This window comes from Sinohyriopsis cumingii, chromosome 1 (assembly GCF_028554795.1).
Source record: "Sinohyriopsis cumingii isolate HCF-2022 chromosome 1, ASM2855479v2, whole genome shotgun sequence".
Taxonomy (NCBI): Eukaryota; Metazoa; Mollusca; class Bivalvia; order Unionida; family Unionidae; genus Sinohyriopsis; species Sinohyriopsis cumingii.
This window is the reverse complement of record NC_142961.1, coordinates 17645092-17660636: the sequence shown is the minus strand read 5'-3', so window position 1 is coordinate 17660636 and position 15545 is coordinate 17645092. Positions and strand designations below refer to the sequence as shown.

At 34.6% G+C, this 15545-nt stretch overlaps 1 protein-coding gene across 1 annotated transcript in view; it reads right to left on the bottom strand.

Moving 5' to 3' along the window:
- The window catches only part of LOC149806502 (uncharacterized), a 145113-nt gene that overhangs the window by 83141 nt on the left and 46427 nt on the right, over positions 1-15545 (bottom strand). The window contains exons 13-16 of the mRNA XM_089953913.1: positions 10489-10610; positions 8619-8700; positions 7428-7588; positions 840-953 (exon numbers count right to left, since the gene is read on the bottom strand). Of these exons, the coding sequence (XP_089810039.1) occupies positions 840-953; positions 7428-7588; positions 8619-8700; positions 10489-10610 (479 nt within the window). The remainder of the gene's footprint in view (positions 1-839; positions 954-7427; positions 7589-8618; positions 8701-10488; positions 10611-15545) is intronic.

The following is a 15545-nucleotide window of genomic DNA, read 5'->3' as shown; positions in this document are numbered from 1 at the left end:
TCAGAAATAGTTTTAACTAGCTCAGTCAACCAGATGCAGGTGCCACATTAATATGCAAGGGTACTATGCATCTATAAAACTCAACCAAGATCTTTTTTATATCTGCTCACTTTTCTTACAAAATGCAGCCTCCATCATAGTAACAAGTTCATCTAATCAGATGACAGATCCCTACATTAATATGTGTGATTCATAATCAAAGTCATCCAAGAGCTTGATGACATAAGCTTACATACCAAGTCAAATCAAAATCAAGCATATATATTGCCACTATATCTATAACAAGCTTTGTTAATCAGATGCAAGATCACCCCATTAATAGTACAGTTGTTCATAACTAAATTTGTCTGAGATTTTTATGAGATAAAATGACATAGCAAGACTGCTAAAAAAATTAACTAGAAATGAAGCCTCTTGAGTGTTCAGAACCAAATTATAAAGGACAAATGATGGGCAACATACGACCTTACCATCAGGTCACTTGATCTCCAATCTATGACTCAGAAACCAGTTGCCAGGAATTAAGGAGAAATCTAGAGGGCCAGTACTGGTTGCAAAATTAACATGGCCTTTTCATGTCAAGAAAGCATATGTGGTTACAGTGTGGATATCTCATTGGTTAACATATTGCGACCTAGAGGTTTTTAAGACAAATATGCACATTCTTAAGATACAGTTTAACGGGTTTCATCATATTCCTGGCAGTAGTGATTAAGTTATATGGCTGCACAAAACATCAACACTGAATAAATGTCACCAAGACCAGACAATATCAGGAGTGTTATGTTTCTTCATGTATTGTATTTTTCTCTGAAAAAGGATGCAATGAAAAGTTTTACCTCCTGCAGACATATTGCAATGGTTTTTCCATCATTTGTCTGCTCTTTCGTGATGCCCCATCTTAGGTCCACATATGTAAAGAATACTCCATGGTCAGCACATATCTGATTCATCTGTTGAAAAAATACATCAAACTGGGTCAGATGTCACTCATGTAACCATCAAATCCTCATTGTACATAAAACACTGCACTGACGAGTAATGTAAGTTCTTTGATTCAGCTGTGTAAAATAATCTTAATGATAACACCAAAGAAATAAGTGAGTGAAGTATTACTCTCACAGAGCCTTTGTTCAATGAATTTGCAAAGCACAGCCCCTACAAAAGAACTGACACACCCATTTAAAAATATTAGATCAAATTAGTTGACCTGATTTGGAGAAATATTGAAAAACATCTTATGACTACTTTAAAAGCAGCAAGTCAACTGCAAAAAAAAGAAGAGAAAGAGATCAAAGCTAGCAAACCTTCATTTTAATCCTATATTAAAGTGGGGAAAATTCATTCCAATTGCATCAATGAATTTAGTGAAATACCAAATAGATTACTGAAAGGCAACATTTTGTCGAAATAAAATATGGTGATCTGAGAGACATTGTTATACAGCTGCATACATATTTAATTTCATATTCTTAATTTTGAATGGAATTTGTTTTTACTTTTTACTCAGGAAATCACAAAATAATATAACCCTCATGTGACATCTATGCAAATGCAAAGTATGACATGACTATAGTTTCCACATATTGGACACAGCCAAACAGTTCATGGGCATTGTTAGGAACTTGCTCTATAGTTTTCTCACTGAGTGTTGTAAGGCCCATGATGGATATAAATGATCAATATGTCAAATCAAGTCATATACTGATGTATGATCAAGGTGTCAAATCAGGTAATTTCATACCAGGTAGTTATGTATGATCAAGGTGTCAAATCAGGTAATTTTAAACCATGTAAATATGTATGATCAAGTGTCAAATCAGGTAATTTCATATCCTGTAGTTATGGATGATTAAGTGTCAAATCAGGTAATTTCATACCAGGTAGTTATGCATGGTCAAGGTGTAAAATCTGGTAATTTCATACCAGGTAGCTATGTATGATCAAGATGTCAAATCAGGTAATTTCATACCATGTAAATATGTATGATCAATTGTCACATCAGGTAATTTCATACCCTGTAGTTATGTATGATCAAGTGTCAAATCAGGTAATTTCATACCATGTAATTATGTATGATCAAGGTGTAAAATCAGGTAATTTCATACCATGTAGATATGTATGATCAAGGTGTCAAATCAGGTAATTTCATACCATGTAGATATGTATGATCAAGGTGTAAAATAAGGTAATTTTATATCAGGTAGTTATGTACGATCAAGGTGTCAAATGAGGTCATTTCATACCAAGTAGTTATGTATGATCAAGGTGTCAAATCAGGTAATTTCATAACATGTAGTTATGTATGATCAAGGTGTTAAATCAGGTAATTTCATACCAAGTAGTTATGTGTGATCAAGGTGTCAAATCAGGTAATTTCATATCAGGTAGTTATGTATGATCAAGGTGTCAAATCAGGTAATTTCATACCAGGTAGATATGTATGATAAAGGTGTAAAATAAGGTAATTTCATATCAGGTAGTTATGTACGATCAAGGTGTCAAATCTGGTCATTTCATACCAGGTAGTTATGTGTGATCAAGGTGTCAAATCAGGTAATTTCATACCATGTAGATATGTATGATCAAGGTGTTAAATCAGGTAATTTCATACCAAGTAGTTATGTGTGATCAAGGTGTCAAATCAGGTAATTTCATATCAGGTAGTTATGTATGATCAAGGTGTCAAATCAGGTAATTTCATACCAGGTAAATATGTATGATCAAGGTGTCAAATCAGGTAATTTCATACCAAGTAGTTATGTATGATCAAGGTGTTAAATCAGGTAATTTCATACCAAGTAGTTATGTGTGATCAAGGTGTTAAATCAGGTAATTTCATACCATGTAGTTATGTTTGATCAAGGTGTTAAATCAGGTAATTTCATACCAAGTAGTTATGTGTGATCAAGGTGTTAAATCAGGTAATTTCATAACATATAGTTATGTATGATAAAGGTGTTAAGTCAGGTAATTTCATACCATGTAGTTATGTTTGATCAAGTTGTTAAATCAGGTAATTTCATACCAAGTAGTTATGTATGATCAAGGTGTCAAATCAGGTAATTTCATACCAAGTAGTTATGTGTGATCAAGGTGTCAAATCAGGTAATTTCATAACATTTAGTTATGTATGATCAAGGTGTTAAACCAGGTAATTTCATAACATGTAGATATGTATGATCAAGGTGTCAAATCAGGTAATTTTATATCAAGTAGTTATGTGTGATCAAGGTGTCAAATCAGGTAATTTCATACCATATAGTTATGTGTGATCAAGGTGTTAAATCAGGTAATTTCATACCAGGTAGCTATGTATGATCAAGGTGTTAAGGCAGGTAATTTCATAACATGTAGTTATGTATGATCAAGGTGTCAAATCAGGTAATTTCATAACATATAGTTATGTATGATCAAGGTGTTAAATCAGGTAATTTCATACCAGGTAATTATGTATGATCAAGGTGTCAAATCAGGTAATTTCATAACATGTAGTTATGTATGATCAAGGTGTTCAATCCGGTAATTTCATACCAAGTAGTTATGTATGATCAAGGTGTCAAATCAGGTAATTTCATAACATATAGTTATGTATGATCAAGGAGTCAAATCAGGTAAATTCATCACATGTAGTTATGTATGATCAAGGTGTCAAATCAGGTAATTTCATACCAAGTAGTTGTGTATGATCAAGGTGTGAAATCAGGTAATTTCATAACATATAGTTATGTATGATCAAGGTGTCAAATCAGGTAATTTCATAACATATAGTTATGTGTGATCAAGGTGTCAAATCAGGTAATTTCATACCATGTAGTTATGTATGATCAAGGAGTTAAATCAGGTAATTTCATACCAAGTAGTTATGTATGATCAAGTGTCAAATCAGGTAATTTCATACCAGGTAATTATGTATGATCAAGATGTAAAATCAGGTAATTTCATACCATGTAGATATGTATGATCAAGGTGTCAAATCAGGTAATTTCATACCATGTAGATATGTATGATCAAGGTGTAAAATAAGGTAATTTCATATCAGGTAGTTATGTACGATCAAGGTGTCAAATCAGGTCATTTCATACCAAGTAGTTATGTATGATCAAGGTGTCAAATCAGGTAATTTCATAACATGTAGTTATGTATGATCAAGGTGTTAAATCAGGTAATTTCATACCAAGTAGTTATGTGTGATCAAGGTGTCAAATCAGGTAATTTCATATCAGGTAGTTATGTACGATCAAGGTGTCAAATCAGGTAATTTCATACCATGTAGATATGTATGATCAAGGTGTTAAATCAGGTAATTTCATACCAAGTAGTTATGTGTGATCAAGGTGTTAAATCAGGTAATTTCATACCATGTAGTTATGTTTGATCAAGGTGTTAAATCAGGTAATTTCATACCAAGTAGTTATGTGTGATCAAGGTGTTAAATCAGGTAATTTCATACCATATAGTTATGTATGATCAAGGTGTAAAATCATGTAATTTCATATCATGTAGTTATGTTTGATCAAGGTGTTAAATCAGGTAATTTCATACCAGGTAGTTATGTATGATCAAGGTGTTAAGGCAGGTAATTTCATAACATGTAGTTATGTCTGATCAAGGTGTCAAATCAGGTAATTTCATAACATATAGTTATGTATGATCAAGGTGTTAAATCAGGTAATTTCATAACATGTAGTTATGTATGATCAAGGTGTCAAATCAGGTAATTTCATAACATGTAGTTATGTATGATCAAGGTGTTCAATCCGGTAATTTCATACCAAGTAGTTATGTATGATCAAGGTGTCAAATCAGGTAATTTCATAACATATAGTTATGTATGATCAAAGTGTCAAATCAGGTAAATTCATCACATGTAGTTATGTATGATAAAGGTGTCAAATCAGGTAATTTCATACCAAGTAGTTGTGTATGATCAAGGTGTGAAATCAGGTAATTTCATAACATATAGTTATGTATGATCAAGGTGTCAAATCAGGTAATTTCATAACATATAGTTATGTGTGATCAAGGTGTCAAATCAGGTAATTTCATACCAAGTAGTTATGTATGATCAAGGTGTAAAATCAGGTAATTTCATAACATGTAGTTATGTATGATCAAGGTGTCAAATCAGGTAATGTCATACCAAGTAGTTATGTATGATCAAGGTGTGAAATCAGGTAATTTCATAACATGTAGTTATGTATGATCAAGGTGTTAAATCAGGTAATTTCATACCAAGTAGTTATGCATGATCAAGGTGTCAAATCAGGTAATTTCATAACATGTAGTTATGTGTGATCAAGGTGTCAAATCAGGTAATTTCATACCAAGCAGTTATGTATGATCAAGGTGTGAAATCAGGTAATTTCATAACATATAGTTATGTATGATCAAGGTGTTAAATCAGGTAATTTCATAACATGTAGTTATGTATGATCAAGGTGTCAAATCAGGTAATTTCATACCAAGTAGTTATGTGTGATCAAGGTGTGAAATCAGGTAATTTCATAACATGTAGTTATGTATGATCAAGGTGTGAAATCAGGTAATTTTATACCAAGTAGTTATGTGTGATCAAGGTGTTAAATCAGGTAATTTCATAACATATAGTTATGTATGATCAAGGTGTTAAACCAGGTAATTTTGTACCATATATATATACGATTTATTGATAAAGACAATTAAGATGTGATATTTCTTCAAGAATATGTTTTTATATTGTGGAAAGTAATTAATATACAATTTATTATTTAATGAAAGGAAGATGTGATAGATAAATTAATGTTATACTATTTAAATACCATAGTCTCACGAAAAATATATAGGCCTAGCATGTTCACCCTGCTGAACTCACTCACAATAACCGAAAGTAAAAATGTTATTACCTATAAATCTGGAATAAGAAATATATATATTTATTTTACTTAAAACCAGATCTGTGCTTGGAAAACATATGCCCTTCTATGCAGACCAAAAAGCATTAGTTTCACAAAAGAAAAAACTGAAAGACTTGTAAATTTGGTATAATGGCATAATTATGTCATCTATGTATGCATAAACACATGAATGTTAAATTTTAATTTTCAAACTCATGTTGTTGTTACTAAATCATACTAAGAATGTTTCTTGTCAAATACATGTCTAAGTGCAAAAGTTTTGTCAAAAAAATGGAATAATTGCTGTAATGGGCTGAAGATCTGATCAGCTCATCTTCATATCATACAAACAAGCCAAAACAAATTCATTTGTCTGCATCAAGTACTTTTTCCTTCAGTGTACTAACAATGATTATGTCAAAATGTTTGTCCAAAAAAGTTCACAAATGTGTAAAATTACAAACTTAAATAATTCCATAATGGCCTGAAAATATAAATAAAGTCAATTACTTATGATTATAATAAAGTATGTAAATTTCAAGGTTCTGACTTTCATAAGTTCTGTACTATTATGCTAATACAGAGGTATGACTGGACGGTATTTTAATAGGTTTTGTGTTATCATGCTAATACAGAGATATGACTGGACTGTACTTTAATAGGTTTAATGTTGTCATGCTAATACAGAGATATGACTGGACTGTACTTTAATAGGTTTTGTGTTGTCATGCTAATACAGAGATATGACTGGACTGTACTTTAATAGGTTTAATGTTGTCATGCTAATACAGAGATATGACTGGACTGTACTTTAATAGGTTTTGTGTTGTCATGCTAATACAGAGATACGATTGGACTGTGCTTTAATAAGTTTTGTGTTATTATGCAAATACAGATATATGACTGGACTGTACTTTAATAGGTTTTGTGTTGTCTTGCTAATACAGAGATATGACTGGACTGTACTTTAATAGGTTTTGTTGTTGTAGTAGGGTTTAACACCATTTTTCAGCACACAATCGGCAATACATAGCAGCCAGTATTAATGGTGGAGGAAGAACCCGGGAAAACCCCGGAAAGAACCACCGACCCACGAGAAGCTACTGGCAAGCTTTCTCACATACCCACATTGGCTGAATCCGAGACTCAAACCCAAGCAGAAAGAGGTGAGATGGCAGTGATCCGTAATGGAGAGTGCATTAGACCACTTGGCCACTCAGGGCCCCTTAATAGGTTTTGTGCTATCATGAAAATATAGAGGTATGACTGTACTGTATTGTAACAATATGCTTCATTCTGCTATCACCAAATTGTCATAATAACAGATAAACAGTTTGGTCTCATTAACCTGGCTCTCATAAAGAGTTGAGTAAACCCAAATGTTGAGTAAAACATTGCCTGAAATAAACTGTTCCATTAAGTAATATAAAAGCAATAGGTGAATAAACACAAATTAGACTAATGTGATTTGTCTGTACAAGTACATAAAAATCAAGTCATTTTCAAAGTTCAAAATGAATCTTATACAACAGGAAATTTTCCTGACAATACCTCTCTAAATGTTTTCTTGATAATCTTCTCTCTTTCTCTGGTGAAATCCCTGAAGGTACTGGAGACAAAAACTCGAATCTCATGTTTCCTTTTCATCTTTGTCTGTCTCCTGGCAGATGAAACTGCAGTTTGTTTTTCAAACTGGGTATCCAGGGGAACATCTTTTGAATAAAAAATATTTAATAAATAAAATTTATTTTTTATGACACTGAACTGATGAGTTTGGAAAAATTAATGTTAATAAGTCAACAACTATACAGATAAATAGACTGAATTTCAAAATAGCTTCCTTGTCTACTTTTAACATGTTCAAACGGTCCACATGAAGCTGACCCAAACCCATCCTCACCTACCATTGGCATGTTCAAACAGTCCACATGAAGGTGCTCAAAACTCAACCCCATCAACTTTTAGCATGTCTGAACAGTCTACGTCAAGATGTTCAAAACTCAACCCCATCAACTTTAGCATGTCTGAACAGTCTACTTCAAGATGCTCAAAACTTAACCCCATCAACTTTTAGCATGTTTGAACAGTCCATCTGAATTTGCTCCAAACCCACCCCCATTAACTTTTAGTATGTTCAAACAGTCCACCTGAAGGTGCTCCAAACCTTCTTCATTCTATTTTTAACATGTTTAAATAGTTCACCAGGTGTTCCATTCCCATCCTGATCTACTCTGAACATACTCAAATAGTCCACCTGAAGGTGGTGAAAACCTATTCCCATCCACTTTTGGCAAGTTTAATCAGTCGATCTGAAGGTGCTCTAAACCAATCCCCATCTAATGTTAGCATATTCAAACAGTCCACCTGAAGATGGTTCAAAACTGTCCTCATCTACATTTTCCTCATCCACCTAATACTTAAAAATGTATTAACCACCTAGATCAATACTTACAAGCTCTAACATTTGGCATTAATTATTAATATGGTACTCAAATTTCTGGACTTTTTAATACTGAAAATTTGAACATCCACAAAGTTATTCAGTCTGCAAGTCACCCTAATGCAATCTATGCAGAATTATCATGTGAAGTAATAACATTAAACACAAACATACTGGATTCCTAATGCAATCTATGCAGAATTATCATGTGAAGTAATAACATTAAAGACAAACATACTGGATTCCTAATGCAATCTATGCAGAATTATCATGTGAAGTAATAACATTAAAGACAAACATACTGGATTCCTCCAAAACCACCTTAAGAAGTGTCTGGTTCTCTGACAAGACATCATTTGCCACCTTGATGGCTGTGTACGCAACCTAGAAAAAGAAATTAAATTTATAGTGAACTCACTATTTTTTGTAGTGTACCAACTCAAAAATTATCCTTCTGTGGAAACAATACAACTTCTATGATCCCTTCCCCAATTCATACATCTATGACCACTTCTTTAACCTCTTCTCCAATTTATAGATCTACAACCACGTCTATGACCCCTTCCCCAATTCCTTGATCTACATCCCTTCTATGACCCCTTCCCCAATTCAATGATCTACATCCCTTCTATGACCCCTTCCCCAATTCATTGATCTATATCCCTTCTATGACCCCTTTCCCGATTCATATATCTAAGTACCCAATAAAATAGCACTTTTCACCAGGATACAGAAATTGAAACCTATCAAAAACGAATTCATAGTTCTGTCACAAGACAGCAAAACTTGCAGATGCATACTGCATATATTCACTTGTAAGTCAGGTCAAACTGCAAACAACAAAGATTCTGATCTGCCATTGCATAATGCACCTGCAGATCAGGGTCAATGATGTTTATTCTACTGATTACTCCTAATAAACTGCATTGACCCAGATCAACTGATCACAGAGACCTGATTTCTTACAAAAATGCATAAATATTCTTCAGGCTGCATGTACTTTATGAAATCAAGTTTCCTGGCAGCAAAGTAAATATTTTCGTAGATATATACTAACAGACGAAGCTTTACATTGCCATCAATGTCAGAAAAGTATATAAAACAAGTCACTGTGACCCTTTTTCACTGTGCAGGTGTTGTGCACAAAATATAACATTTCACTGCAACACAGGCATGAGTTTGTTAAAATATACAATAAAATAAATATATCTATGGCATTTACTATGCATACCAAGTCCCAGTCCTAGATCTGTCACATCATGTCACAGTAACAAATACATAATAACATGTCACAATCCCAGATCTATAATGGCATCAGAGACCCAATTCTGCCATAAAATGCCAGTCACAAATATGTCATATCATGTCAGTCATCAATCTGAAGTAGCAAGTCACAGTGCTGTCTATTATCACATGTCACTGACCCAGATCTGCCACAATATGTTACAGACCCAGACCTGTCATAGCATGTTACAGTCCAAGACCTGTCATATATCAAAGATCTGTTGCAGCACATAACCATTCCAAATCTTTTATAGCATGTCAGTTCTAAATCCATCATAACATGTCAAAGTTCTAGATCTGTCATAACATCATAACATGTCACAATCCTTGATCTGCATAGCATTTCCCAATTTCTGATCTATCAGTCTCAGATCAGTTAGTCTCAGATCAGTCACAACATGTCAGAGAGTCAGATCTGTTACAACATCATGTGCTGCAGATTAGGGTCTACACTGTTTCTTCTTTCCAAACAGGGTTTTGTTTTTATATTTTGAAAGTACTTGTCCAACAGACATGTAGCTTTTGAAAACATAGTCCTCAACTCCTAAACCACTTGTTATATGCATATATTGTCTTCTTCAACTGCTTGAATTATAGTTTATAGGACTTGTCCCAGACTTTTGGACTACAAAATCATGCTTTGGTGGGACATATCATGATGTCGCTGGAATGCCAATTGTAACAACTTTCTGTCCAAGGGGCACAGAGTTTGCAAAAACTCTGTCCTATCACTAGCCTATCACAAACTACTTGTAACTGTCAAGTGAACAAGCCTGAGAATCCAATTCAACACACTACTATCATGCGGAGACCCTAGAATACTAGCATTAAATGCTGTGGCAAGTTAGGGTCTATACACATTAACAAAATACATTATTTATAGTTTACCTGATCCTGCTTGATATCTTCAAACTCATCCCCTTCTGCTGGCAGCTCTTCCCTCTTAACTCGGATAATGGATGCTGAAATCATGACCCCATAGTGTCCTCCCCAAAACTTGTCATCACGGCCTGCAAAAATTAGGGTATGCAAAATTAGTTGTTGTTGTCATGAGTTTAATGCCATTTTTCAGCACATTACTGACTATACAGGGCAGCCAGTATATTTGGTAGAGGAAGAACCTGGAAAATCCCTGGGAAGAACTACTGACTCACTGGAACTACTGGCAAGCTTTCTCACATACCCATATTTTCTGGGCCTGTAACTCAAATGCATGCAGACAGGTTAGATGTCAGTGATGATCTATACAGGCACATGCCTTAGACAACTTGGCTACCTGGGGCTCTGACAAAATTAGTGCGGCACAATCTATTTATGTGTAAATACTTTTGACAAAAGAAGAAAGTGGACTAGAAGATGCAGTAATCATGTGATGTTTATATAATATCTGGGTTTTTTATTTTAACAATCATTTTGCACTACAGTGTTTCAAGATCAGTTTTCTGTTGCACTCATTACTCACTGCAGTGTTTCAAGTACAGTGTTATGTTTGCACTCATTACTCACTACAGTGTTTCAAGTATCATATTATGTTAACACTCATTACACACTGCAATGTTTCAAGTATAGTATTATGTTAACACTCTTTACTCACTGCAGTGTTTCAAGAACAGTATTATGTTAGCACTCAATACACACTGCAGTGTTTCAAGTGCAGTATTATGTTAACACTCGATACACACTGCAGTATTTCAAGTAACATATTATGTTAACTCTCATTACACACTGCAATGTTTCAAGTATAATATTATGTTAACACTCTTTACTCACTGCAGTATTTCAAGTATAGTATTATGATAGCACTCATTACACACTGCAGTGTTTCAAGTACAGTATGATGTTAACACTCTTTACTCACTGCAGTATTTCAAGTACAGTATTATGTTAACACTCATTACTCACTGTAGTGTTTCAGATTCAGTTTTATGTTCACACTCAATACAAACTGTAGTGTTTCAAGTACAGTATTATGTTAACATTCAACACAAACTGCAGTGTTTCAAATACAGTATTATGTTCACACTCATTACACATTGTAGTGTTTCAAATACAGTATTATGTTAGCACTTATTACACACTGTAGTGTTTCAAGTACAGTATTATGTTAGCACTCATTACACACTGCAGTTTTTAATTATAGTATTATGTTTACATTCATTACTCACTGCAGTGTTTCAAGTACAGTGTTATGTTTGCACTCATTACTCACTACAGTGTTTCAAGTATCATATTATGTTAACACTCATTACACACTGCAATGTTTCAAGTATAGTATTATGTTAACACTCTTTACTCACTGCAGCATTTCAAGTATAGTATTATAATAGCACTCATTACACACTGCAGTGTTTAAGTATAGTATTATGTTAACACTCATTACACACTGTAGTGTTTCAAGTACAGTATTATGTTAGCACTCATTACACACTGCAGTTTTTAATTATAGTATTATGTTTACATTCATTACTCACTGCAGTGTTTCAAGAACAGTATTATGTTAGCGATCAAAATACAATGCAGTGTTTCAAATACAGTGTTATGTTAGCATGCATTACACACTATAGTGTTTCAAGTACAGCATTATGTTAACACTCGTTGCTCACTGCAGTGTTTCCAATACAGTTTTATATTAACACTCAATATACACTACAGTGTTTCAAATACAGTATTATGTTAGACACTCAAGCCAAACTCCTGGACCATCTGGGATAATAACAGCAAGGGAACCACCAACCTACGGGAACAAATCCAATGAATTAGACACTACAAAACGACCCAGCAGCATCACTAATATGGCAACCCAAAGACCCCAAACAACCCAAAACACATACCTAGGTAATGGCAGGGGCCCGCTAAAACCCCAAAACAACCCAAAAAAAACCACAAATAAGGTTAACTCAAAACAGGAAATAAAACAACAACATAACCCCCAAAACAAAATGTACAGTTATCATTCCATCGAACACACCATATACATAAGCAGCAGGTGCAACAGAATTACTGGTCTAAGTACCAATAGTATTATGACAGCAATGGCCAAAATTCACACTGGACAATTCAAACTGATAAAACCAAGGCGAAACTACCTCATTGTCCAATGCAGCACAATTCAACAGGTGGAAAAATTCATCCAAATTGAAACTATAGGCCCAATAAAGATCAAAGTAGAGAGACACCATAGCACTCAGAGGAAACCACGAGTCACTTCGAACTCCAAACACAGTGAAACCACAACTAATCTGGCTGAACCCACTAAAACCACTATCTTTAAAAAAGTCATAGCACTAAACGGATACAACAAGGACATAAGCAATGAACTCCTACTTCATAAACTCACAGCAAATGGAACACAGACCACCAAAGTATATCGTCTTAAAAATCACAAGGGACAAGGAACAAACAAAGCAGTTATAGAGGCTACCAAGCCAATACCCTCAATAATAAAACTAGGACAGTCAGGAGTGTACCATAAGCTGGAAAACTACATAAATAGGTCAAGATTTTGCACCAAATGCCTGCACTGGGGACACTATGCCCTCAGATGTAGATACAAACCAAGATGTAAGTACTGCGGAGGTCAACACAAAGGAGAATGCCACACAATTAAACAAAAATGTGCTAACTGTAAAGAAAACCATTATCCTAGATCGGCAGAATGCAGATTTGCAATAAAAGAGAAACAAATAGTGGACTTAATGAATGAAAAACACCTCACCTACCATTCTGCCCAAAACATTATTTGTAAAAACAACCCCAACACACCAAAATCTACCTCTGAAACAATCAGTGAGCACCAAAACTCTCCACGCAGAATCAGAAGGGAAAACATTGCACCACAAAACATATCCTTGAATCAGGAAACAAAAGAACCAAAAACTACAACCCACATTGTAACAAACCATGACCACCCTGATAACACTCCAGATACAAACAAAACTGTCACCCCAAACATCCCCAAATCTAACACACACCCCAACACAGAATTGATACAGGAAGTAATGAACCTAACAACACGAACCATAATGCAAAGATCTCAGTAGCATAATCAGAACCCTCAAAACCACTTTCACCATACTAGCTGATTGGACCACAAGACTAACAGATAAAGACAATGTCAAAAATGAATAGCACAAAAAATAATAAAATCACCATCTGGCAATGGAACTGCAGAGGAATCTTTAAAAACCTATCAGAACTGCAGAACAAACTGAATAATACGGCCATAAAATCAGACGTAATCTGCCTACAGGAAACCCTCATAACACAAGAACAAAAATGCCTGCCCAAACTACAAGGCTATACCCAGGGAATCTTTAAAAACAGACCCATGGGGCAGAAAGGGGGTGGACTAGCAATTGTTTTAATAGATACACTAATCTACCACGAAGTAATAGAAGTACCCCCTAACCTAAACATCAATAATAGCATTGAAATAATGTCAGTAATGATAAATATAGGAACCACAAACATTCAAATAATAAATGCATACGACCCAGGGGGTACCTTCTGCCCTACCAACCTTATCTCACTAAAGGCAATCACTAATAACAACAACAACAATCTAATGATCTGTGGTGACTTCAATGCACACAGTGAATTATGGGGAGGTAAAAAGAAAGATCAAAGAGGAAAAATGGTTGAAAAATGGATAACTGAGAACAATCTGGTCATCTTAAATGACGGGTTGAACACTAGATTAAACCCTGAGGATGGCACTCTCTCAGCCATAGACCTAACCATCACTACCCCAAAATTGGCTCAAATCACAAATTGGTGGGTGGATCAGGAAGATACATTAGGAAGTGACCATTTTCCCATCACAATCAATATTCAAACAAAAACTCAACACATTCCTAACGAAACCCCACCTAAATGGAGGTACCAACAGGCAGACTGGCACCAATTCCAATTATTACTAGCTAGAGTAAATCCAGGTAACTTAGAAAGCCCAAGTATTGACATGTATTATGATAACATAATAGACACAATTATAGAAGCAGCTAACAGATGCATACCAAAGACAACTAATATCCAAAATAAAAACCCTGTACCATGGTGGACTAAACAGTGCACTATAGCACATAAAGACAAAAAAAGGGCCTTAAATAAATATAGATGCACCAAAAATTCTATCTACTTCCAGCAATATAAAGATAAAGAAAAAGCACTAAAACAAACTATAAAAACTGCTAAAATTAATCTATGGCAAACCTTTTGCTCTTAACTGAGTCTAAAATCAAACTCAAAACAAATATGGGACAAGATAAAAGCCATAAAAGGGAAAGCAACTACCTCAGCCCCAAAAATTAAAAATGCCATAACAAATAAAGATAAGGCAGAGCTCCTAGCGAAGCATTTTTCGAACATGAGTAGCAACAATAATCACACCAAAAACTTTCAAGAACACAAAAAACTAATGGAGGGAACCCAACCTCAAATGTTTCAAGACCAAGGAACAAAAGAATCTCACCTAAATAGCGACATCACAGTACATGAATGGAAGATAGCCCTACGATCCAAAAACAAAACATCCCCTGGTAAGGATCAGTTAGGTTACATTATCTACAAAAAACTACCTATCAATATAACAATAGCCATAATCAAACTCTTTAATAGGATATGGGATAAAGGCCAACTACCCACCAAATGGAAACAGGCCATAGTAATACCAATCGCCAAGCTAGGTAAAGATCCCAACAACATAAATTCGTACCGAGCCATCTCCCTTACAAACAATATTTGCAAAATAATGGAGACAATAATCGCAAATAGGTTAAAACACCACCTAGAAACCAATAACCTACTCTCCATAAATCAATGTGGCTTTCGGAACAAACGGTCCACCACTGACCAACTTCTCAGATTGGAAACAGACATCAAACTCGCTTTTAACGCACATAGGAAAACCGATCGCAACCTCATAGCGGTTTTTTTAGACCTAGAAA